General features: G+C 44.8%; 1 protein-coding gene across 2 annotated transcripts; it reads right to left on the bottom strand.

The window, feature by feature from the left end:
• Positions 1-1,596: 1,596 nt before the first annotated feature.
• LOC134359567 (galactoside alpha-(1,2)-fucosyltransferase 2-like) lies at positions 1,597-25,949 on the bottom strand. Of its 2 annotated transcripts, none has more exons than XM_063073027.1 (2): positions 25,891-25,949; positions 1,597-6,259 (listed from the first exon to the last, which is right to left on the bottom strand). In XM_063073027.1, the coding sequence occupies exon 2, from the start codon at positions 6,193-6,195 to the stop codon at positions 5,089-5,091; it is 1,107 nt and encodes a 368-aa protein (XP_062929097.1). In that variant the 5' UTR covers positions 6,196-6,259; positions 25,891-25,949; the 3' UTR covers positions 1,597-5,088. The 2 variants fall into 2 exon arrangements, with proteins under 2 accessions (XP_062929097.1, XP_062929096.1); XM_063073026.1 differs by lacking the exon at positions 25,891-25,949 and adding an exon at positions 25,604-25,884.
• Between the last annotated feature and the right edge of the window lie 1,196 nt (positions 25,950-27,145).

Here is a 27,145-nt window from a genome sequence, read left to right on the forward strand (position 1 = left end):
TGGTGAAACCCACACTAAGCTACAATGGTCAGGTTATTGGTGAGTAAATAATGCTTGAAAGCACTCCTGATGCTGTGTATTATCACTTTGTAGATTATTTCAATGGACTCCCTTGTGTCTAAATCTTACATATCTTGTCCTCTTTGATTTGCTGAATGTTGAGGACACCAAGTAATGTGAAAAAGAAAAAAATTCTGCACTACATCTATGATCTTCATGTTCCTTTTATTTGTGGCTCCTAGATTTAAATTTACGTCATTTAAGAGGTACCACAAAATCAGGCAACTTTGCACTAATACAGGGGTTCCCAAACTTTTAAAAGGCATGAACCAAACCATTAACTGAACGGACCATGGACCCAGGTTGGGGCCCCTTTCATTAACCAAACAGTCTGTGGACCCAGGTTGGGTTATCCTTTCATTGACCGAACAGTCCATAGACCCAGGTTGGGGACACTTTCATTAACCAAAGGGTCGGGTCTGTGGACCCAGCTTGGGGACTCTTCCATTTCCTCATAAGGCACGCTGATCCTAGTAAATCTCCTCTCCTCCCTCTCTAAAGCTCGCACATCTCTCCTATAATGAGGCAACCAGCACTGAATATAATACTCCAAGTGTGGTCTAGCCAGAGTTTTATGGAGTTGCAACATAGCCTTGTGGCTCTTGACTCAGTCCACTGACTAATGAAGGCCAATACATCATGTACATTCGCAATCACTATATCAACTTGAAACAGCAGCCTTGAGGGGTCTAAGGACGGATTAAGCTCCATTTACCACCACTCAGCTCAGGCCTGTATCCTGTCAATGTCCCATTTTAATGGAGAGTAATCCCCAAGCACTTCCATTGCAATACTAAAACACCATTATTCTATTGTGCATCCAAGTTTCCACTTTTTTTTCTGAATCTTGTTAATGTAAAGTTTAGTTAGTATTCTGGAACTTTATCAAAAGCATTGTTTAGTTTCTGCACTCACGTGCTGTGACTTTATCCTGCAAAGTAAGCTTAACTTGCTCAAGGCACCTGGAGAAATTAAATGCAGATCAGTAACTAAACAAATCTGTAATAAAAAAGCTAGTTCTGGTGATAATGACAATAAAACACGGATTAGCTTAAAGCCAAAAGGAAACCTGCCATGTTTACTAAGTCTGATTTAAATGTGGTTCCAACCTCTTCAATGGGCTTAACGCATAACAATCTCAACTCAAGGATGGACAATAAATGTTGATGTTGTTTGTGATATCCATAACCCAAGAATGTATAAAGAGCAAGTCTTTTCACCCTTCCTTCTGTCTATTGACTATCTATTCTAACTGGAAAGAGCAGCTTGATTCAAATAATTTTGCCCTGATGAAGTCCTTTTTAATAAAACCAAAAATAATTTTAAAACTTCAGTTTAGGGTTCAGTGTCAAAAATTACCCTCTCAATCTGTCTCCAAATCTCTTACAATCTGCTGTTTGCCAACACTGTCCTTAACGTCGAAAGTTACTGTGACCAAGAAAAATGGATTGGGAAATGCTTTGCCTTTCTGCAGTGAGTATTATGAACTCTCTAGTTCTCAAAGATTCACACACAAAGCCAGACATGAATTGGTAATGTGCTTTATTCAAAAGTTAGCAAATGAAAACCATAAATCAATCTTTAATTTCACTCTATGATTAAAGCTTTTCCATTGGTTGAAAGTCCACTCCTATCTGTTAGACCACATGTAATAAATTCTGCTTTTCCAGTGACCCTATATGTCCAACTAAAAAGTAAAGCTATTTCTGATAGCTAAGAAAATAATTTTAAAAAATGGACTAAATATCAGCCTTTCAGTAACTGCTGACACTAACTTGAACCAAAATATTACTCAGATGGCTGGTGTTTTTCAGAAGATAGTCTGAAGCATGACTCTAACTTCCATTATACTAGCTGGCCCTTGTTCCCTTGCTGATCATGGGGCAGAAGATTATCTTTGAGCTCCTCTGTCTGCAGTTGACCTGTACATTCGTCCAACAGACCAAAGAGGTGGGTTACCTCTTCTGCTTTTGATTATGAAAAAATTCCTTTCAGGCTAAATATTTGGAGTGTTTTTTCTTGTGCTGCTGTTTGCTTAGCTACCATTCTGCTCAGCTGGCTGTGAACGTGGAATTGCTCACTTCCTCATGCATCCTTCAATTGCTCTCCCCTTCCTCCATTACTCCCACCTCCAATTGTATTCCAAGCTCTATTCAAAGTGAATTTTAATCCTTTATGAACACACTTTCACATAATTTGGTAACCAAAATTGGAGGCAGTAATTGGTAATGAAAGGACCATTGTACGACTAGTGAAGCCTTTTCAGCAACAAGTTGGTGGAGGATTCAATGAGTTGAGTGTCATCTGTAGGTAGTAAGGAACTGCCAACATCTGGGTCAAAACTCTGATGTATGGGCCTGTTCCTGTGCTATACTGCTCTCTATATGTTCTATTCTTTAAGCCTTGATTTCTTTTATGGACTTCCAAGTGCATCAAAAGGAGTAGATTTACTCAACTTTTATGTCTGACCGCTGTTTCCCAATCTTAGGTAGCTGCTTGGGATAGAGGATGATTGGTTTCCACTCTGGTTCTATGGGTTCTGAGGTGGCTAATGAGGTCAATGTGGAAGCCATTGGAGACTGTTAGAGCAAATGGGTGGGTTTGGGTGACTACGAGGTTGTCTGTGTTGCTGCCATCTATACTGCATCTGAAAGCGCTTACTGGTACTTGGCCTCAAGGTTTCCAATATCTTCCCAAATGCTTCTTATCTTGGAGTACACAGGAGTCCCTGGGTTTATTTCATATTTCGAGGAAGCTTTGAGCACATCTTAGAATCTCATCCTCTGTTCATCTGGTGATCTCCATAACAGAGCTTTGATTAAAGTGGGATTTCAGGAATTGAGCAAATGAGCAATACAGTCTGCCCAACATTGCCGAGTGACCATGGAGTTAACACTGATGTTAGTTGTCTTGTCATTCCTGAGTACTTTCAGGAGTTTGTGTTGTGTTTTTCAGTGCCTTCAGATGTAGTCCAGGTCGCAGAAGCTTATGGGAGGTCAGGAATCATTGCTATCAGGTAGACCAAGAGTTTGATATCAGATCTGAGGTCCTGATCATCAACCATTCTTTCCCTATCTCACACAACCATCTCCCAGTGAAGGCAGGCGTTAGTGATGGAATTCACTGCCACCTTCAATTGATCGTTTAAAAAAAAGTTTGGTTTCCATTACTGACCACCAACCTCTCTTTCCAGCTTACTCAAAGTCATCCATTCAACACCAAGAAGTGTCAGCCAGTCCGCAAACCAGCACCAGGTTATTTACACAATACCCTGGCATTTCTACCAACATATAACGCTGTGACCTCATAAATGCTGCTTGCTGTCAGTAAGGTGATCTGCACACTCTGGGATAGTTTGTAATAGATGGAATGGCGGATGTGTTAACCTGCACACTAAAAATCAATTATGAGCATGAATTACTTTGAGAAATATTTACTAAGTAGTAAGTAACAAATGCGGGCTGCTGGCGTAGTGGCATCTGCACCGGACTCTGAGGTGAATAGTCCCAGTTTCAAATCTGGCTGGCTCCTTGCATGCTTTCCATCTGTGCCGAGTTGAGCGTCGAGCTGTAACTCAGTCTCATGAAAATCAGACAATGGCAAGGGCACTGCCCGATGAGCCACAAGGCGCAGAGAGGAACAACACACACACTTCAGTTAGTAACTTTCCTACCGTTTCTCTTTGACTCTCAACATTTTCTTATAATGTTGAAACAGTTCTATTTCTATCTTTAGTATCTCTTTTTTCCCCTTTCAGGGTTCTTTTGAAGACCCAGACTTGGAGATACACGCTGACTTTGGTTCTTTGCAGGAATGGGACCTGCTCTCAGGGCCCCATGACTGGCCGGTTTTCAATATACCAAAGACACTGCCTGGAAGAGTAGCGTGCCTTCACGGTGCCGGATTTTCGTGGCTCTGGAGGTGGGCAGATTCGAGGTCAGTGCCATCGCAGAAAACTGGTGTGTCGTGGGAGTACACGGAAGATCGAAAGCAGCGAGCTGGCTGTTGGCTGTGTGCCCAGGGACCTGAGATCTTTGGGAACAGGGCTCGGAAAAAGCGACGCAACAGACTTTTAGCATCTGTAAACCAACAGGTTGTTTTGTTATGTCTCCCCTCTTGCTGTGAAATGGGGACATCTCTTTTTCCCTTATTAGGGAGAGAGAGAGCCTGTGGTATGTCGAATACCGGGTGAACGAGTAGTCTTTGGGGTACTGCAAGTCTGTGTGTTTATTGGTGCTTTGCTGCACGCTTGAGTGCTCGGTGGGGGGTGCTGATGCTTTTTTTTGCTGGTTGGGGAAGGGGGGTCAATGCTTTGCTGCTGCTTATGTGTGGGAGGGGGGAGCTGGGGGGCTTTGGGGTTCTAACATTTAACTGTCATTCATTCTCTGGGGGCATTCCTCTGTTTTTGTAGATGTTTGCGAAGAAAAAGAACTTCAGGATGTATATTGTATACATTTCTCTGACATTAAATGTACCTATTGAACCTATTGATCACCTCCCATTAATTCTCTTTAGTCTGAGGAATATCTCAGTGGGGACTTTTTATGCATCAGGTTGTTGGGCTCTGGATGGAGTGCACAACTTGAACAGATGACTGAAGGCACTTCCGATAGGGAATTGGATAAATACTGATGGAGAAAAATGATTTGTGGGCAGTTGGGAAAGGGTGGGTTATGAGAGCAATTGGAGAGCTCACTTACAGAGCTGACCCTTGTACAGGGACCATGGGTTAGATCATGGATAATTCTGTAATTCTAAATCACTTTAGCAACAAAATAGTTACCACAGGATGTCATAATTGAATTATTGCATGGCATAGATGAATAAATTCTGTGTGTTTATTAAATATAAGAAATTAAGAAGGATAAAATGTAAATGCTTGACATAACTGATTGGATTGGCTTGTGGACCCAGGAAGAGCATAATGGGAGAACTGAGGAAGAGAGGCATAAACTTCATTTCTTGCTTTTCTTTTAAACTTGTCTTGTTTTCGGATGAAACTCCGCCTGAAATACTGTTGTTTAAACATTAAGGCGCCTTGACCAGAAGAGGTGAAAGATCAGCATTAATCCCCATCCACTCTGGCCGGAAGGCTGCCTCATACTTAAACACTCTTAGGAAGGGTGAGTTGGGCAAAGTGAAGTTTGTAAGGTAGACAGTATCCCCACCAGCAAGGTAAGCACCCCAGAAGCCAAATGTGCCAATGGTCATTATGGTGTGATTACAGTGGGCAAGAATGGCAAAGTCCTTGTGTGGATTTGATTCATTTCCATCTCCTGAGAAATAGACATCGCCTTTGGAGACATCTATATTCTTCTGACACCAATCAATTCCATTGCTTACCACTATGAAGACAGCATCCTTGTATTTATTCCTGAAGTAGGACATGGCTTGTTCCAAATATTTTTTATCTCCAATCACACCTTTCCACACGTTGGGCATAACATGCACGTAATCTCCTCTTCGAACGTGAACACCAATGTATGTAACATTTTGACGTGATGCTGTTATTTTCCGTAAATACAAGTTGACTTCTTCTGTGACGAACTCATGAAAAGAAAATTCCTGAAGGATTTCATTCCGGATATGGTGGTAGAATGTCCAAGAACATGGATATCCCACAAAATTAATATAATCTCCTGTGATATTTTTATACTTGTCTTCCATCCAGTCAGACAGGTGGTAGTTTTTCCATTTAATGTTCTGCTTAACCTCTTTCTGGAGAGTGGGAAGTGTAATCTTGAAGTTCTGAGACAGGAATTTGGCCATTTCTGGGGAAATGTAGGCTTGCTTTTTGTTTAATCTGGCCAAAGCAAATAATGTTGCATATTGTCCCATCTGATTACCAAGCCTCCCCATCGGGTGTATTGTCCACATGCCTTTGGATGATCTGATGGCTTTGAGTGATTCATTCTCATCACACTTTGGAGTTTTAATGGTGCTCATCACAATGGTCATGTTTTCCAGCGGCTTGAAGTCATTCTTCCCAAATAATATTGACATATTATTTGCTTTGTAATAGGCTGAGAATAGGGATACACTGAGAACTGAGAGCACTGAAAGCAGAAGCAATATTCCAAAGCAGTGTGGCTTGTCATTGTATCGAATTATGCAAGTAGTTACTAAGTTGGCCATCCTTTCACACTCTGCCGTTGACCTTCTGCTAGTCTCTCAGCTCAATCACACTTCCATCAAAGTCCTAAAAAGAAACAAGAAAGAAAATCAAAATCGATAAGAACACAGATCATAGAACATAGAACAGTACAGCACAGTACAGGCCCTTCGGCCCACAACGTTGTGCCGACCGTCAAACCCTGCCTCCCATATAAGCCCCCACCTTAAATTCCTCCATATACCTGTCTAGTAGTCTCTTAAACTTCACTAGTGTATCTGCCTCCACCACTGACTCAGGCAGCGTATTCCACACACCAACCACTCTCTGAGTAAAAAACCTACCTCTAATATCCCCCTTGAACTTCCCACCCCTTACCTTAAAGCCATGTCCTCTTGTATTGAGCAGTGGAGCCCTGGGGAAGAGGCGCTGGCTTTCCACTCTATCTATTCATCTTATTATCTTGTACACCTCTATCATGTCTTCTCTCATCCTCCTTCTCTCCAAAGAGTAAAGCCCTAGCTCCCTTAATCTCTGATCATAATGCATACTCTCTAAACCAGGCAGCATCCTGGTAAATCTCCTCTGTACCCTTTCCAATGCTTCCACATCCTTCCTATAGTGAGGCGACCAGAACTGGACACTGTACTCCAAGTGTGGCCCAACCAGAGTTTTATAGAGCTGCATCATTACATCGTGATTCTTAAACCCAGTCCCTGGACTTATGAAAGCTAACACCCCATAAGTTTTCTTAACTACCCTATCCACCTGTGAGGCAACTTTCAGGGATCTGTGGACATGTACCCCCAGATCCCTCTGCTCCTCCAGACTACCAAGTATCCTGCCATTTACTTTGTACTCTGCCTTGGAGTTTGTCCTTCCAAAGTGTACTACCTCACACTTCTCCAGTTTGAACTCCATCTGCCACTTCTCAGCCCACTTCTGCATCCTATCAATGTCTCTCTGCAGTCTTTGACAATCCTCTACACTGTCTACAACACCACCAACCTTTGTGTCATCTGCAAACTTGCCAACCCACCCTTCTACCCCCACATCCAGGTGGTTAATAAAAATCACGAAAAGTAGAGGTCCCACAGCAGATCCTTGTGGGACACCACTAGCCACAATCCTCCAATCCGAATGTACTCCCTCCACCACCACCCTCTGCCTTCTGCAGGCAAGCCAATTCTGAATCCACCTGGCCAAACTCCCTGGATCCCATGCCTTCTGACTTTCTGAATAAGTCTACCCTGTGGAACCTTGTCAAATGCCTTACTAAAATCCATATAGATCACATCCACTGCACTTCCCTCATCTATATGCCTGGTCACCTCCTCAAAGAACTCTATCAGGCTTGTTAGACACGATCTGCCCTTCACAAAGCCATGTTGACTGTCCCTGATCAGACCATGATTCTCTAAATGCCCATAGATCCTATTTCTAAGAATCTTTTCCAATAGCTTTCCCACCACAGACGTAAGGCTCACTGGTCTGTAATTACCCGGACTATCCCTACTACCTTTTTTGAACGAAGGGACAACATTTGCCTCTCTCCAATCCTCCGGTACCATTCCTGTGGACAACGAGGACATAAAGATCCTAGCCAGAGGCTCAGCAATCTCTTCTCTCGCCTCGTGGAGCAGCCTGGGGAATATTCCGTCAGGCCCCGGGGACTTATCTGTCCTAATGTATTTTAACAACTCCAACACCTCCTCTCCCTTAATATCAACATGCTCCAGAACATCAACCTCACTCATATTGTCCTCACCATCATCATGTTCCCTCTCATTGGTGAATACCGAAGAGAAATATTCATTGAGGACCTCGCTCACTTCCACAGCCTCCAGGCACATCTTCCCACCTTTATCTCTAATCGGTCCTACCTTCACTCCTGTCATCCTTTTTTTCTTCACATAATTGAAGAAACAAGAACACTTACCAAATACATTCTAAAGTGAGCTCAATTCTTGCTCTCAAGGCAGGAAGTGGACTTTGCTGATATTTCTGTGGAAAGCATATTAGCTTTTATGCATCAGGTTGTTAGGACCTGGACAGAGTGCACAACTTGAATAGATGACTGAAGGCACTTCCGATAGGGAATTGGATAAATACTGATGGAGAAAAATGATTTGTAGGCAATTTGGGAAGGGTGGGTTATGAGAGCAATTGGAGAGCTCACTTACAGAGCTGACCCTTGTACAGGGACCGTGGGTTAGATCATTGACATCCTACTGTTGCTGTGGAGTGAGGAATTTGGCTTCTTAACTGTCCACATTGGAGGGAGATCACAGTTCAAAAGCAGGGTTGCTACAAGCTATTTTCAGATTTTATCAGTTCAGGATTGTGGTGGGAGAGCATGAGCGTGTAGTCCAGATGGCCAAGTGAGGTTGAATTGGACTCTTTTCTACTCAGCGAGAAGAGGTCTAATCTGTCCCTGAACTTCATCCACCTGACATATCTCCACCTCCTTGAATACAGTTGTCCAGCAAAACCGCTCCATTTTTAATTGAAAATGCTGATTTTGAAAGTGAGAGTCATACTCCTACCAACCCTTGCATTGGAGAAATGTTTCCTAACTATTCTGATTGATTTGGATTGAGTCTTATACTCTCTGCAAAACCAATGTAAAATGTTTCCCCACTAATCCTACAATTCTCTTCTAATATGATTTATCATTGAATCTTTCATACTCTGGGAAGCTCATGTTGTTAACCCTGGTGAAACCGCAGTACCGTCCTTTCAAGACCAATGAGTTCTTTCTGTACTGTGGGTAGCTGTAGCTGCCATATGTTATATTCCTTTCCTTTGGTTCCAGCACAGTTAGAATTTCTGACTTTATATATACTGAAGTAAGGTTTATGTAGAAATAGTGACACAGATGAGGGAGCTCTTCTCTTTGGAACGAAGGAGGGTGAGAGGTGACTTGATAGAGATGTGCGAGGCGATGAAGCATAGATAGAGTGGACAATCTGAGACATTTTCCCAGGAAGGAAATGGACAATGCAAGCCGGCTTAATTTTAAGAGGATAGGAGGAAAGTATAGGAGGGATGTCATAAGTAAGTCTTCTCACACAGAGAATGGAGGGTGTGTAGAATATGCTGCCAGAGGTGGCGGTAGAGATAGATACATGAGGGGCGTTTAAGACACTTTTAGATAAGCACGTGGATGATAGAAAATGTAGGGAAAGGTTAGATTGGTCTTAAAGTGGGTTAACTGGCAGCACAACATTGTGAGTTGAAGAGCCAGTACTGTGCTGTAATGTTATATATTCAAAGTTCAACGTACATTTATCATCAAAGTATGTATAAATTATACAACCTTATGACTCATCTGCTTACAGGCAGCCACAAAGCAAGAAACCCGAAGAACCCAATTTAAAAAAAAATGACCAACACCCAGTGCACAGAGAGAGATAAAAATACACAAGTCATGCAAACAGTAAACGGGAGCAACAGCATTCAGAACAAAAGTGAGTCCACAGACCCGGAGCCTGGAGCAGCCACTTCAATGTGCATTATATAACATGTATCTTCAATTACAAACAATTCCAATTCACACACATCAGCTCTCACCCCATCCTCCCGCCACCCTACCAGGGACAGGGTTCCTCTTGTCCTCAGCTACCACCCCACAAGCCCCCGTGTCCAGCACATAATTCTCTGAAACTTCCATCATCTCCAACGGGATCCACCACCAAGCACATCTCTCCCTCCCACCCACTTTCTGTTTTCCCCAGGGATTGCTCCCTACATGACTCCCCTGTCCATTCGTCCCTCCCCACTGATCTCCTTCCTGGCACTTGCCCTTGCAAGCAGAACAAGTCCTTCACCTGCCCCTACACCTCCTCCCTCACTACCATCCAGGCCCTAAACAGTCCTTCCAGGTGAGGCAACACTTCACCTGTGAGTCTGTTGAGGTCAAATACTGTGTCCAGTGCTCCCGGTGTGGCCTCCTGTATACCCCGATATAGATTGGGAGACCTCTTTGCCGAGCACCTATGCGCTGTCTGTGAAACAAAGTGGGATCTCCCAGTAGCCACCCATTTTAATTTCACTTCCCATTCCGATATGTCTCTCCATGGCCTCCTCCACTGTCGTGATGAGGCCACACTTAGGTTGGAGGAACAACACCTTATATTCCATTTGGGTAGCCCCCAACCTGATGGCATGAACATCGATATCTCAAACTTCCAGTAGTGCCCTCTTCTTCACCATTTCCCAAGTCCTGTCCCTCTCTCACTTCATCTCCTTGCCCGCCCATCGCCATCCCCTGGTGCTCCTCCTCCCTTTTCTTTTTCCCATGGCCTTCTGAGTCTTTCACCAATCAACTTCCCAGATCTTTACTTCATCACTCACCCTTCACGTTTCACCTATCACCTGATACTTCTCTCTCACCTCCCCCACCTTTTAAACCCACTCTTCAGCTTTTTTTCTCCAGTCCTGCTGAAGGGCTTTGACCCAAAATGTCGACTGTACTCTTTTCCACAGATGCTACATGGCCTGCTGAGTTCCTCCAGCATTTTGTGTGTGTTGCTCTAATAACACGTACCTTGTATAAATTTTGCATCACTATTTCACAGCCTTGCTAGATTTCTGAGGTCCATCAATTTAAAAGCATAAAACTAATTCACTCCATCAATGCAAAGAAACTTAGGGACACGAGCTGATTTTTGATTCAATTTGGCTGATTAAAGTGTTGAGGAAGGTTGAGACATCGAGGCCAATGTTGAAGGCAAGTGAGATTTCAGCACCGACCGCCTGCGCAGGAGTCTGTGAGCGACCTATCGTTGTGTGTCTTGCTGTGGCAGGCGGGTAGGCCACTCTGCCTCTTGTGGTGTCCCTCTCTTTCGATGGTATCGGAGATGTTGGAGGATGTTACCGTGGCTCTGCAGTTATGGATTGGACTATTGCATTAAGAGACTGTGGACTTTTTCAGACTTATGGTTCTATAATTTGTGTTTTTCACCTGTTCCTTTTCCCTTCTGTTGTGCGAGCGGAAGGGTTTGGGGGTTGGTTCTTGTTGTGCAGGAGGGATGGGGTTGGGTTGGGGGGTTTGATGTTCCAGTTCCATCTTGTGCGGGCGGGCGGGGGTTTGGGGATGCTGTTCTTTATTGTGTGGAAGGTGGGGTCTGATGTTTCTCTTTGAATGACTTTCACGTTCTTTCTTGGTTTCGTGGCTATCTAGAGAAGATGAATCTTAGACAATAGACAATAGGTGCAGGAGTAGGCCATTCGGCCCTTCGAGCCAGCCCCGCCATTCACTGTGATCATGGCTGATCATCCACAATCAGTATCCAGTTCCTGCTTTATCCCCATAACCTTTGATTCCGCTATCTTTAAGAGCACTATCCATCTCTTTCTTGAAAGCATCCAGAGACTTGGCCTCCACAGCCTTCTGGGGCAGAGCATTCCATATATCTACCACTCTCTGGCTGAAAAAGTTTTTCCTCAACTCCGTTCTAAATGGCCTACCCCTTATTCTTAAACTGTGGCCTCTGGTTCTGGACTCACCCATCAGTGGGAACATGCTTCCTGCCTCCAGCGTGTCCAATCCCTTAATAATCTTATATGTTTCAATAAGATCCACTCTCAGCCTTCTAAATTCCAGTGTATACAAGCCCAGTTGCTCCAATCTTTCGACATGTGACAGTTCCGCCCTCCTGGGAATTAACCTTGTGAACCTATGTTGCACTCCCTCAATAGCAAGAATGTCCTTCCTCAAATTTGGAGACCAAAACTGCACACAGTACTCCAGGTGTGGTCTCACCAGGGCCCTGTACAGCTGCAGAAGGACCGCTTTGCTCTTATACTCAATTCCCCTTGTTATGAAGGCCAGCATGCCATTAGCTTTCTTCACTGCCTGCTGTACTTGCATGATAGAGTTCTATATGGATACATACTTTGATAATAAATTAACCTTTGAACCTGTTTATGCAAGATAATGGAGACCTTAAGTTCAACAAGCCTAAGCTCGTTGCACCATGGAGTCTGCACAAATTAACAATAATAGAATTTAACTCCATTCATTCTGTTGTAGTTTTTGTCGAGACTTGGACATGGACATAGCTACACTTCGTTATCTGCATTCTGCCTTGCCTAAGAAATTGGACTGTGGAGTCAGCTGACTCTGAAGACTAGCGATATTTATTTTATTCTTAGTTCTTCTTTTCCATTTGAGTGTTTTAGCCAATGGCCCTGTTTGACCTAGCATTTATTGTTTTTCTTTTTCCTTTTAACAATATTCGCATTAGAGTCTGTGAAATATCAACCTGCTTCAGCACTTGGGCCATGTCTGAACCTCGGTGACAGCAAGTCTCGACCAGTGTAAAGATGGACCCAGCACAGAGACAGCTGCTGATCTTGGCCATGAGATTCATTGGTCAGGGTGAATCATCGAGGCAACAATGTTCCGTTGGAATTCCTATGCATGAACTCTCCAGCGTGACAAAAGGATCTTGCCAAGTAATGGACCCAGCAAAGTTTGAACAGTGATGTTTTGACATTGGTGGCTTGAGGAGAGGATGCCTTCTATTCTCAGTGCATGTCCTGACTCCACATTTCGGGAGTCCCGAGTACATACCGAGCTTCTCTAGTCTATGTTGAGTTTCTCTGGTACCCATTCCAGGCTTTTCAAGTCACAAGTACCCAGGTTCTCAGCATTGTGGTCCTATGACTCAGATCTGCACAACAAATGAGCGCTTCAAGCAAGCTTTTCAATTGATTCAACACTCAAGGCACGTGTAAATTCTGGAAGAGCCCTACTCCAAAAGCTGATCCCTGGCTGGAGTGTGCAAATGCACAAGTAGGCCCTACCAAGAGTGTTTTTAACCCCTTGATAGAAGTCATGGTACAGACTGGGAAAATTGAACTTTCATGTAGCAAATTAAACAGATCTACAGAGAACCAGCTAGCTTAGCGATGAAAGAAACCTGTCTATGCTGTCTTGATGGGTAAAATTTAATTTCCTCTGGAAAAATTGTGAAAGATAAATCACTGAGCAAGATTTGAAAAGTTTCCTTTTCTAGGTTTCAGGTTTCATGGTTTCAAGGTTTCCCTAGGACTTTTCTCTATGTCCCCAGGGTTTTCTTTTTCCGATTGTTTCCAAGGCTTATTCAATGTGTTTAGGGTTTTTCAATGTCCTCCCCGTCTTGGGGACTCCCAAGCCCCCCTCTCGGCCCCGCCCGAGGTTTCTTGATCTCAGTCTGTTGGGGTTCCCAGGTCTCCCTGCCTCTTGAATTCCCCATGCCTTCCTCTCCAGGTCCCCAGATCTCTCGAGTCTTCCCTGGATCTCGAGTTTTCAGGTCTTCAGGGCCGTCGAGTGCCAGCTATAGGGAGGGGGATCCTGTAGTGACTTCTTCAGGCCTGTGCAGGGCATCAGGGCATTGGGCTCCGAGGTTCTTAGAGCACCTGAATTAGATAATTGTTGTTTAACAGTTATTAACAGTTTAAGAGTTTCTTGTGTTTTTCTCGAGTGACTTGCTCTCTGTAATGCGGTTTCCTGGTGCTTTCTGTTTAAGTTTATTTTGATAAATTCAGATCCTGTGTGAGTTTTATTCTTGAAGCAGATGTAGGATTAGCTCCAGTTGGAGGATCCTCACTTGGAGAATGATCTGTCTCACGCTATGTTCCCCCTAAGCTGAGCGCCTGTGCGCGCGCACACACGTTTTTCAACCAGCACACAAAGGAAATTAATGTGCGCACAAAAGGTTAGTTACCTAAAATAAAAAAAGAAAAATACTGCAAAATGTCTGTGTGAGGAATGGCACACCACACAGTCTCTCCCTCTCGCTCTGCGCCTTGTAAAGGCATGAAAAAGACATCATCATCGTCCCGCCAACATTGCACACGCCAAAAAAAATTATACTTATTGAAAATAATATTTTTAGCTAATTGTTTCTGTTAACTAGTTAGTCTGTTTTTCAAATACCACAATGCACGTCACTAATTTATGTCACCTTACCTTTCCTGTTCTGGTTTGTACAGCTACATCACGGCAGCAGCCATGTTTGGCGGACAGTGTTCAGATCGTAAAGTTTACAAAGATCTCTTTCAAATCCTGTAGATAGCTTACTAAATTTTTATTGAAAAAGATATTGATTCACTATGTCAAATTCAAAAGAAGTGAAGGGCGTGAAGCGCAAAAGAACTGACAGGCTTAACAATTTCTTTGCCTGCTTCGAAGCATCAAACACTACAGCAAAGGGGAGAGCCAGTCCCTTTTTACCATCTGACCAGCCGGCTCCAATCATTGATCCAGAGCAAACACGGAGGACCCTTGCCAGGGTCAACCCACGAAAAGCGGGAGGTCCCGACAACATCCCTGGACGTGGGCTCAAGGAATGTGCTGATGTATTAGCAGATGTCCTGACAGACATTTTCAACATCTCCCTTAGTAAAACCATTGTCCCCAGATGCTTCAAAACCTGCACAATCATCCCTGTAGCAAAGAAATCAATTGCAGCCTGTCTGAATGATCACCGTCCCGTTGCCCTGACCCCCATAGTGATGAAATGTTTTGAACGGCTTGTCAAGCCTCATACCACAGCCAGCTTCCCCTCATCGCTGGATCCTCTGCAGTTTGCTTATTGTCCAAATCGCTCTACGGAGGAGGCAATATCACCACACTGCACACAGTTCTCTCTCACTTGGACAACAAAGACACTTATGCCAGAATCCTGTTCATTGATTCCAGTTCAGCGTTCAATACCATCATCCCGCAGAGACTAGTGGAGAAACTGTCGCTGCTTGGCCTTAGCACTGCCATGTGTCACTGGATTCTGGATTTCTTGACAGAGAGACCACAGTCAGTCCGTGTTGGCAGGAACATCTCTGACTCCATCACACTGAGCACTGGATCCCCACAAGGCTGTGTGCTTAGCCCATTGCTGTTTACACTGCTAACACATGACTGTGCAGCCAGATTCAAGGAGAACCTGATCATTAAATTTGTAGATGATACCACAGTGGTGGGGCTCATCAGCAAAAATGATGAAACAATGTACGGGGAGGAGGTCAAACACCTAGAGAGCTGGTGCAGGGATAACAACTTGATGTTTGATGTCACCAAAACCAAGGAGATGATCGTTGATTTCAGACGGTCTCAGCCTGAGCACACACCCCTCAGCATCAGCGGCTCCGCAGTGGAGAGAGTGGAAAACATCAAGTTCCTTGGGGTGCAGATCTCGGACAATCTCACCTGGTCCAGAACACCACTGGGATTGTGAAACAGGCCCAGCAGAGATTGCACTTTCTGAGGAAGCTTAAACAAGCATCACTCCCCACTAACATCTTAAGTACATTCTACAGAGACGTGGTTGAGAGTGTGCTGACCTTTTGCATCACAACCTGGTATTCCAGCTGCAGACAACAGGAATTCTGCAGATGCTGGAAATTCAAGCAACACACATCAAAGTTGCTGGTGAATGCAGCAGGCCAGGCAGCATCTCTAGGAAGAGGTGCAGTCGACGTATCAGGCCGAGACCCTTCGTCCTGATGAAGAGCCTTGGCCTGAAATGTCGACTGCACCTCTTCCTAGAGATGCTGCCTGGCCTGCTGCGCTTCTGCAGTTCTGACAAAGGGTCTCGGCCTGAAATGTCGACTGCACCTTTTCCTAGAGATGCTGCCTGGCCTGCCGTGCTCACCAGCAACTTTGATGTGTGTTACTCCAGTTGCAGTGCTGTCGACAAAAAAGCCTTGCAGAGGGTGGTTAGGGGAGTAGAGAAGGTTATTGGGGTCTCCCTACCTTCTGTCCAAGACCTCTTTCAGAGTCGATGCCTCCAGAAGACACGGTACATCATTAAAGACCCCTCACACCCTCTCCATGAACTGTTTGTTCTTCTGCCATCAGGCAAACGTTACAGGAGCATCAAAACTAAAAGCACAAGGCTACTAAACAGCTTCCTCCCACAGGCAGTCAGACTGCTAAATAGCTGCTCCACCTGACTCTGCTTTGGACACTTTTAACTTGCACTGGACACTTATAACTGATTTTAACTGACATGTGGCTGTTGTGTTTTACTATTTATTGTTATGTTTATTATTTAATGTTGCGTTTGTTATGTTATGATTGCACTGCCCCGAGAAACACTGTCTAACTCTGTCCTGCAGAGCTGATGTACGGTTAGAATGACAATAAAGTTTTTTGAATCTTGAATCTTGAATTTGAAATTTGTTTAAAGTTGAATGGCTTAACAAAATAGTAGAAACTGTTACACCAAAAGCTCATGAGGTCATGAACGTTCAGCTACGAGAAATATTTATGTATGATTCGGAAACTGGAGTTATCTGTTTATACTGTCGTGACGTGAAAGTTGCTGGAGGATTTGCTATTGGAAAGAAGTGGGATGATATTTGGAAACTTGACTTTTTGAAGCGTCATTTGGCAAGTAAATCGCATTTGGACGGTGTACAAAAGCTCAGGCAACAGAACCCATCATTACCCCTTACAGGAGTGTTACGCATGCTACAGTTGAGTGAAGATGAGTGAGAGCAAAAACAATCAAAGCCAGGGGAGATCAAAGTTCTTATCGACAGTGTGTTGTTAGCTGTTAAAATGAATAACTCTTTACATTCAGTACAACACATTAATGAACATATGGAAAAGTATGTTCAACTCCCAGACAGCTGGCGAAGCAAAAGTTATGCCTTTGAATTTCTGGAGACTATCAACTATATTGTTCAGAAGACATGTTTGAAGAAATAGCATCAGCAGATTTTCACACGTTAGCAGTTGATGAAAGCACAGACATATCTGTCAACAAATGTCTCATTCTGTACTTCAAATTCGGATCTCAAATTGTACTGTTTATAAAATGTTTTTTGGCGGAATAGTTCAGCTGCAGGCGTGTGATGCTTCCTCTGTTGTTTCAGCGATCAGGCAGATTTATGAAGAGAAGAAACTTGACCTCCATAAAATGGTGATGTTTATGTCTGATGGAGCGTCAGTAATGTTGGGCAGGGTGAATGGTGTTGCAGCAAGGCTTAAACAAGACATTCCACACTTAGTTCAGCAACACTGTGTAGCACACCGTGAAGATCTGGGGATTTGCGATGCAAGGAAAGAAGTGAAGTTAATCAGAGACATTGAAACTTTGATGAGAACAATCTATACAATGTTTTCTCGATCTGCAGTTAAAAGATGCGAATTTAAAGAAATTGTGGAGACTTCTGAAAATGAAGTGTTGCTTTCAGAACTCTTAATGAAGTCAGATGGTTATCTAGACACTTTGCATTGCAGGCAATAATAAAAAATTATGAGGCACTGATCACATACTTTGAAGAAGATCAGTCAAATGACCCTGTGGCTAAATACTGTCACAAGAAATTGATAAACATCACATACAAAGTAGCTTTACAGGTTTTAAGTGATGTCTTTGATGTACTGGCTGCACTGTGCAAGGTTTTGCAAAAGAGTGGCCTGACACCGATTGATTCACTTCATGTTGCACGAGGCAAAATTAACAAGATAAGAAAGCAGTATCTGGGAGACAATGTTTCATGGAGTGACAAAGTTAAAGTTTTGTTAAGCCAACAACGTGAAGAAAACTTCACAGTAGATACAAGTTCGCTGTTGACTTTTAAAATAGTCTTTGGGTTCATTTAGAAGAAAGGTTTCCTGAAGATGAGGTACAAGAATGGTCAGCTTTTCATTTCTCTGCAATTGCAGATTGTGACTTCACATTTGGCGATGAACAAGTTAATACCTTATGTCTAAAATATCATGATTTTCTAGCTGAAAATACTGTAAAAGTTAGTCAGTTTAATGATTTCAAATTTTCCGTGCAAGAAAAAATTAAATCCAAGCTGATTTCAAACTTTGCTCAAATGGTGGCATTTGTACTTCAAAATGAACAGTTTTGTGACCTTCAAGCAACACACATCAAAGTTGCTGGTGAACGCAGCAGGCCAGGCAGCATCTCTAGGAAGAGGTACAGTCGACGTTTCAGGCCGAGACCCTTCGTCAGGTAGTCCTGATGAAGAGTCTCGGCCTGAAACGTCGACTACACCTCTTCCTAGAGATGCTGCCTGGCCTGCTGCGTTCACCAGCAACTTTTATGTGTGTTGCTTGAATTTCCAGCATCTGCAGAATTCCTGTTGTTTGAGTTTTGTGACCTTGCACAGCTGATGGACATTGCGGAAACCTTTTTTACGTCTAGTGCGGACTGTGAGTGAGGTTTTAGCCTAATGAATCAACTCAAAAACAAGCTGAGAAACCATTTAGGTGAATCTCATTTGGATATGTTAATGAGATTCAAAAGCTATCGATTGGATGGAAATTCTATTAGTCTAGATAGAGTTTACAAAGAATGGGTAAATGCCAAAGGCAGGAAAGAGAAAATATAACTAGTGAATTAAATATGTATGTTATTTTGTTGTTATTCTGAACAGTTTTATGTCAAATATTTTGCAAACCTACATAAACTGTGCCATGTGTGCATTCAGTGCACACATACTTTTGTCACAGGAAAAAAATTTGCACAACATTAGATTTTTGCGCACACTGACTACTAAAAATTAGAGGGAACATTGCTCACCAGGGCCCTGTACAACTGCAGAAGGACCTCTTTGCTCCTATACTCAACTCCCCTTGTTATGAAGGCCAACATGCCATTAGCTTTCTTCACTGCCTGCTGTACCTTAATGACTGATGAACAAGGACACCTAGATCTTGTTCTACTTCTCCTTTTCCTAACTTGACACCATTCAGATAGTAATCTGCCTTCCTGTTCTTGCCACCAAAGTGGATAACCTCACATTTATCCACATTAAACTGCATCTGCCATGCATCTGCCCACTCACCTAACCTGTCCAAGTCACCCTGCATTCTCATAACATCCTCCTCACATTTCACACTGCCACCCAGCTTTGTGTCATCTGCAAATTTGCTAATGTTACTTTTCATCCCTTCATCTAAATCATTAATGTATATTGTAAATAGCTGCAATCCCAGCACTGAACCCTGCGGTACCCCACTGGTCACCGCCTGCGATTCTGAAAGGGACCCGTTAATCCCTACTCTTTGTTTCCTGTCTGCTAACCAATTTTCTATCCATGTCAGTACCCTACCCCCAATACCATGTGTTCCAATTTTGCCCACTAATCTCCTATGTGGGATCTTATCAAAGGCTTTCTGAAAGTCCAGGTACACTACATCCACTGGCTTTCCTATGTCCATTTTCATAGTCACATCCTCAAAAAATTCCAGGAGATTAGTCAATCATGATTTCCCCTTCGTAAATCTATGCTGACTCGGACCGATCCTGTTACTGCTGTCCAAATGTGCCGCTATTTCATCTTCTATAATTGACTCCAGCATCTTCCCCACCACTGATGTCAGGCTAACTGGTCTATTATTCCCTGTTTTCTCTCTCCCTCCTTTCTTAAAAAATGGGATAGCATTAGCTACCCTCCAATCCTCAGGAACTGATCCTGAATCTATAGAACATTGGAAAATGATTACCAATGCGTCCATGATTTCTAAAGCCACCTCCTTAAGTACCCTGGGATGCAGACCATCAGGTCCTGGGGATTTATCAGCCTTCGGTCCCATCAGTCTATCCAACACTATTTTCTGCCTAATGTGAATTTCCTCTAGGTCCGCTGGCCACTGTTACATCTGGGAGATTGTTTGTGTCTTCCCTAGTGAAGGCAGATCCAAAGTACCTGTTTAACTCGTCTGCCATTTCCTTGTTCCCCGTAATAAATTCACCCGTTTTTGTCTTCAAGGACCCAACTTTGGTCTTAACTAATTTTTTCCTCTTCACATACCGAAAGAAGCTTTTACTATCCTCCTTTATATTCTTGGCTAGCTTACTTTTGTATCTCATCTTTTCTCCTTGTATTGCCTTTTTAGTTATCTTCTGTTGCTCTTTAAAAGTTTCCCAATCCTCTGGCTTCCTGCTCATCTTTGCTATGTTACACTTCTTCTCTTTTATTTTTATACTGTCCTTGACTTCCCTTGTCAGCCACGGTTGCCTCTTACTCCCCTTAGAATCTTTCTTCCTCTTTAGAATGAACTGATCCTGCATCTTCTGTATTATTCCCAGAAATACCTGCCATTGTTGTTCCACTGTCATCCCTGCTAGGATATCTTTCCAGTCAACTTTGGCCAGCTCCTCCCTCATGGCTCCATAGTCCCCTTTGTTCAACTTTAATACTGACGCTTCCGATTTTCCCTTCTCCCTCTCAAATTGTAGATTAAAACTTATCATATTATGGTCACTACCTCCTAATGGCTCCTTTACCTCGAGTTCCCTTATCAAATCCGGTTCGTTACACAACACTAAATCCAGAATTGCCTTCTCCCTGGTAGGCTCTAATACAAGCTGCTCTAAGAATCCATCTCTGAGGCATTCCACAAACTCCCTTTCTTGGGGTCCAGTACCAACCTGATTTTCCCAGTCTACCTGCATGTTGAAATCCCCCATAACAACTGTAGCATTACCTTTGCGACATGCCAATTTTAACTCTTGATTTAACTTGCACCCTATATCTAGGCTACTGTTTGGGGGCCTGTAGATAACTCCCATCAGGGTCTTTTTGCCCCTTACAATTTCTCAGTTCTATCCATACCGACTCTGCATCTCCTGATTCTATGTCCCCCCTCGCAAGTGACTGAATTTCATTCCTCACCAACAGAGCCACCCCACCCCCTCTGCCAACCTGTCTGTCCTTTCGATAGGATGTACACTCTTGAATATTTATTTCCCAGCCCTGGTCCTCTTGCAGCCATGTCTCTGTTATTCCTACAACATCATACTTGCCAATTTCCAACTGAGCCTCAAGCTCATCCACTTTATTTCTTATACTTCGTGCATTCGTATATAATACTTTTAATCCATTACTCCCCTCACCTTTCACATCGATTCCTATTGCACTTGGCCATACTCTCCGATCCCTTCCTGAGCTTTCTGCCCCGTTAATTCTGTTGTCTTTCTTAACTTTTCTTATTCTCTCATTCCCTTTAACTCCACCCTTATATTTCCTCTCCTCCCCCCCACTATTTTAGTTTAAACACACCCGTGTAGCAGTGGCAAACCTGCCTGCCAGAACGCTGCTCCCCCGTCTGTTAAGGTGCAACCCGTCCCTTTTGTACAATTCATCCTAACCCCAAAACAGATCCCAGTGGTCTAAGAATCTAAATCCCTGCTTCCCGCACCAGCTCCTCAGCCACACATTCAGATCCCCTGTCTCGCTGTTCCTGCCCTCATTAGCACAAGGAACTGGAAACAAACCAGAGATAACCACCCTGGAGGTCCTGCTTTTCCGCATTCTTCCGAGTTCCCTGAAGTCACGTTGCAGAATTTCTTTCCTCTTCTTCCCGACGTCATTTGTGCCGACATGCACCACCACTTCCGGCTGTTCACCTTTACCCTTGAGGATGCCCTGCAATTGGTCTGTCATGTCCTGGATCCTGGCACCAGGGAGGCAACGGGAAGGGAACGTCGACTCAGACCATGAAAGGCCTGTGTCGGGCATTTTCATGCCTCACAAGGCGCAAGTTGGAAGTCTGTGTGGGGCGCCACTCCTTGCACAGACACTAGAGCAATGTGTGGTTAAGTGCCTTGCTCAAGGACACAAACACGCTGCCACAGCTGAGGCTCGAACTAGCGACCTTCAGATCACTAGACGAACGCCTCAGCCACTTGGCCACGTGCTCAACACAAAGGCAACACACCATCCTTAAATCCCGCCTGTTGCCGCAGAAACCCCTTTCTGTACCACTCACTATGGAATCCCCTACTACCACGGCTCTGCCTGACGTCTGTCTCCTTGGCTTTGCTTCAGTGCCAATTTTTGACTTGTAGACCTGTCCTCCTCTCAGACTGGCAGTGTCTTCTGTCCTGACAGCTTCCAAGAGGGTGAACCTGTTTTCAAAAGGTACATCCCCCGGGGTCTCCTGTACTCCAAATGTCCAACCCTTCCTCATCGTCACCCCCCATTCTCTCTTCTGGTATCTTCGGTGTAACAATCTCGCTATAGCTCCTGTCCAGAAAACTCTCGTTTTCCCGGATGAACCTGAGGTCAACCAGTTGCTTCTCCAGTGCCTCAACACGGTCCTTCAGGAGCTGAACCTGGACACACTTTCTACATGTAGCCTCCTGGTAAGCCTCAGACTCGCTCAGCTGGCTTTCGTCTGGGAGGAGCACCTTCCGCCCCGCCAAACTGGGTAATCAAGTTTGTGTGAATGCTGTGTGATGTACACCACATCGCCAATTAACAGACAGCACACCATGGAAGACTTACAGATTACACTTTAAAGATCTTACTGGAACTATGTAATTAATAGAGATACAATATAAAGGGAAAGTAAAAGGCGCCAAACTTATCAAAGTTCAACCACTTCGTGCACAACCGTTGGAGCTCAATGAACGGGGTCTTTGTTCACCAGTCGATCTCCTCCGACTCCCTCGACCCGCCGCCTGGGACCAACCCCGGTGGTCGACCAGAGCGCGTCCAGCACGTCCTTCCTCTTCAGTTCTCCTCCAGAAAAGCCCTGGGCCTCTGTTCTCCATCGCCATGTTAACGAGCATGGACTCTAAGTCTTCAAGGTTTGTCCCAAAAAGTGCAGCACTCAGTCCCCGGCCTGCATTTCTGAGCGCTCAGTTCACGGTGCAAACCCCCTCTCTCCCCAGTGTCTCATTCCGATTGACGACCTGGGTTTCCAGCCCCAAGTCCATGTCTGTTCCAACACCAGGAAGTTCAACCGGTATGTCGGGTCATTTCTCTCAGATTGCAGCAAACTCCGACTGCCAAAAACTACTCCACATTTTACACTTCCCCTCTGTTGCTTTCCCCCCTCCCTCCCTTCTGCAAGGGAGGGTAGCCACACGCAGCAGATTCTAAGGGCGCCTCACTTTGCCATCGTCCCTGGTGAATCTACCATAAACGCTGCCTGGGCAGGGCGAAAAGCATTATCAGGGATGCATCTCACCCTAACCATGGACTTTTTACTCCCCTCCCATCCGGTAGGCGCTACAGGAGCCTCCACTCCCGCACCAGCAGGCACAGGAAGAGCTTCTTCCCTGAGGCTGTGACCCTGCTGAACCTCACATCACAGCGCTAAGCAGTATTGCACCCATATTGTACTGTCTCAGTACTTTTATATTTGTGTGCTGTAGCACTTACTTTTTATTCACAGTTATTTTGTAACTAACACTATTCTTTGCATTTCTGCTTAGATGCCAACTGCATTTCATTGGCTTTGTATCTGTACTTGGCACAATGACAATAAAGTTGAATCTAATCTAGTCTAATCTAATATCCAAGAATTATCATAGAATTCCACAGCTGAACACAGAGCACACAGAAACTGCATCCTTCTCCAGACCTGGCACTTGTTCAAAACAAGTATTAATTCTTTAACTCTTTGTCGCCCGAGGTCCGGCACTCGCCTCGTGTCATCGTCCCCCAAGGCGAATCCAAACCCTAGGCGATCATCCAGATACGCCAAAACTCCAAACAAGTCCACATCCCCCATGGTCTTCCCCATGCCCCACGGGAAGGTTGCAAGGGCTCCGGGATATGCCCTGTGGCATCTTTTCGGGCCGGAAGAATCCCTGGGGACCTATAACGGCCATCTTCTCTTTGTCGGCCTCACTCATCAGGATCTAGCAACGTCCACTCCTCAGATCCAGCGCATTAAACCAGGTCGCACCACTCAGACAGACCATCGCGTCTTCGGCCCTCAGGACCGTATACTGGTCAATGACAGTGCGCCTGTTCAGAGTCCTATAATCCACACACACGCTGCCTTCCTCTTCCACGGCTGCAGGGGCCAGTCGCCGCTTCCTCTCTCTCACCGAGGTGTCTTCAGCGGTCAACTCCCCTCCCTCGTGGTATTTCGGAGCGTCCACTAAGAGGGTCTCACCCTCAGATACTTCCCCCAGGCTATACCACCACCGGCTCTCGTTTAAATTCGGTACTGGCCCCATGCTGCTACACACGTCCTCACAAGCAGCTCGAAACTCTGGGTGCACAGACAATGCCCCCGAACAGCTCTCACCCGCCTCCTCCTGGCAGGCCCCCGTGCACCTCCTCACCAGCGGGATGTTGGTCCCCTCCAGAATCGAAACGCCGCCCGTCTCAACAGTGTCCAGACACATCAGCACTAATGATTCATGAACCTCAGACACCCCCACCTTGGCCTCCAAGAACTCCAGTTTCACTGACCAGTAACCGTCGTCTGGATAATCACTGGCACTGGTACCCCAAATCTTCAGTGCCCTTAATGTTGTCAAGGGTAAATGCTTCACATACCGGTTGTCAAACAAACTGTATAATAACTTGGCCTGCGCCCTGGTGTCGAGGATGGCTTTAGCATAGCTTCCATCTATCTGTAACGACACATGGGGGTGTGGTCCCTCTAAGCCTTCAGGAATAGGGTCTGTTCCTTTCAGGAGTTCATTGGTACATTGCTGGGAATGTGCTCCCCCAGAGACCCCAAGCCGTTCCCCCACTGGGCCTCCACTAAGTTTCCCAACACCTCTCCGATCAGCTGAACAATTGAGGGAGGGGCTGATCTCCTTAAATGATCCCTCTGGCACTGCAAGCAATTTATCTGCCCCCCTAGCCAGAGTAGATACCCTGAAAACTTTCCATCAATCTCCTTACCTTCTGTATGGAAAGCCCCCCAGGTGCTGCATTTTACTTCCAGTCAAACCAAAAGCATTTTTCCCCGCTTTCAGATAACTGGCCGCTGTCACTACAGAGTAATTGAACCTGATGGTTTTGACAATGTCAACAGCCCGTCTATCCAAACTTCCAACCAATCCCTGTCACTCTCCCTCGACTGAGCACTGCCACTCATCTAACAACTGAGAGATCCGCTCCGCCCATGTCTCGTACGCCTCCGCCCCTTTAGTGGTGGACATTGTCCCAAAAACCAGGCGGAGCCTGCCATAGCTGGAACATTTATTCGCAGACACTACCTCCGAATCAGCCCACTTTTCCCTCTCTCTCCTAACAGTATGGACAGCCCATGGTCCCATCTCACCTGGGGCACCAATAGACACAGGCAGTCCCACCACCAACTCGTCAGCGCTAGTCTGAACTCGAACAAGGACCTCTGGGGTACCAACAGCCACCCCACCCAACACGCATGCAGTAATAACCAGCAATCCCTCAGAGGCACACCAGCTTTCCGCCCCCGCAGCATGCATAATTTAAAGAGGGTGATCACACAGCTTCCACAGGATCCAAACCCGGACGATGGCCACTACAATGTAGCCTCCTGGTAAGCCTCAGGCTCACTCAGCTCGCAGTTAACATTACAGAGAAGCCATTTTATTAGAACATAACAAAGAAGCCACTTTATTAGCCTTAGCAGCAACATAGAAGAAGAAACCCTTTACACACAGTTGTAGCAGCCAGAGGCACCATCGGTGTCCCTGACCTCCCACATCAAGTAAGCATCGCACTGAATCAGTTTACCTGTCAGCTCTTCACCACTTCTCACCCTCTGCAACTGTGGCGTAGTCTCCTCCTTCAGCCTCCTCGCCGAAGACTCTCGAGTCAAAGGCTTGTGCTTTTCTCACAAGGCACTTCCCTCAACAAAGCCGCTCCCCTAGAGCAAACCTTGATTATATTGCTGATAAATTGACCAATTCCTTTCATGCCACACATCTGCCGATCTTGAAGGTATGCGTTGAAGGCTGGTCCTGACTGCTTTTTAATCAACCGCTCGTGAAAACAACAGAAAAAGACTCCCAAGAGCTTACCTCCTCAATCCCCACACTCACTCCTTCACTTGCCGCGTCCCTGCTGACCTTTGAACACCAGTGCCCCACAAGGCTACACCCTGAGCTCCTCCCTTTGTTCCTTGTGCACTCATGACTGTGTGACCAGATTCTGCTCTAGCTCCGTTTACAAGTTATTAGATGACACCACAATCATCGGTGGGATCCAAATAATAATGGGACTGAGTACAGACAGAAGGTAAAGAGCAGAAACTTTCAAGAGAAAAACTTTCAAGATCAGAAAGTATCAAGACAAAAACTTTCTTAATGTCAAGAAAAGAGCTAGTCATTGACTTCAGGAAGCAGGATGAAGCCCCACCCCCCCCCCCCGCCCTTGTACCAGTGGGGCTGGGGTTGAGCCTGTTGAGATCTTCTACTTCCACCAGCAAATTGTCCTGGTCCAGCCATGTAAACACTTGGCCAAGAAAGGCAAAGCAAAGTTCCTAAGGCAGCACCTTCTAGACCCAAAACCACTACTAACCAGAAGGATGAGAACAGCCGATACCTTGGGACATCACCACTTGGAAATCACCCTGCAAGTCACTCACCATCCTGACATGGAAACATATCGCTATTCCTTCATTGTTGTTGGATCAAATTCATGTAATTCCTTCCCTAACAGCACTGTGGGTGTGCCTACACCTCAGGGACTGCAGCGGTTCAAGAAGGGATGGGCAATAAATGCTGGTTTAGCTGGCAATGCCCACAGCCCATAAAAGAATAAAAATAATTCATCATGCCGCATTGAAGCTCACCAATTTTTACAGATACCCCATAGAAAACATTGTATCTGGATATATCAGAGCTTGGTATGGCAGCTGCATTGTCCAAGACCACAGGTGATTTCAGAGTTGTGAATGCAGCCAGTCTATGACAGAAACCAGACTCTTCACCACTGATTCTGACCAATGCCATAGGAGGGCAGCCAACATATCCAAGGGTATCTCCCACCTTGGACATTCTCTCTTTTCCCATCTCTGAAGCAGAATATATGATATCCTGCAAATCTGTACCACCAAGCTCAAGGACAGCTTCTGAATATATTCACCAAACTCTTAATATATTTCACCATGGTCCTTCCTCATTATTTGTCAACTTGCAATGCACTTTCTCTGTAACTGTAACACTCTGTAACATCCTGGTTTTCACCCCCTTTTTGTGGTGCACTTATGTAGGGAATTATCTGGACAGGATGCAAACGAAAGTTTTTCACTGTTTTTCAGTATATGTACATTAT

The sequence above is a fragment of the Mobula hypostoma genome, chromosome 20 (assembly GCF_963921235.1).
Source record: "Mobula hypostoma chromosome 20, sMobHyp1.1, whole genome shotgun sequence".
NCBI classification, from domain to species: domain Eukaryota; kingdom Metazoa; phylum Chordata; class Chondrichthyes; order Myliobatiformes; family Myliobatidae; genus Mobula; species Mobula hypostoma.

Excerpts from the sequence above, each read along its gene's own strand:
- LOC134359567 (XM_063073027.1), bottom strand. The coding sequence starts at position 6,195 with ATGGCCAACTTAGTAACTACTTGCATAATTCGATACAATGACAAGCCA.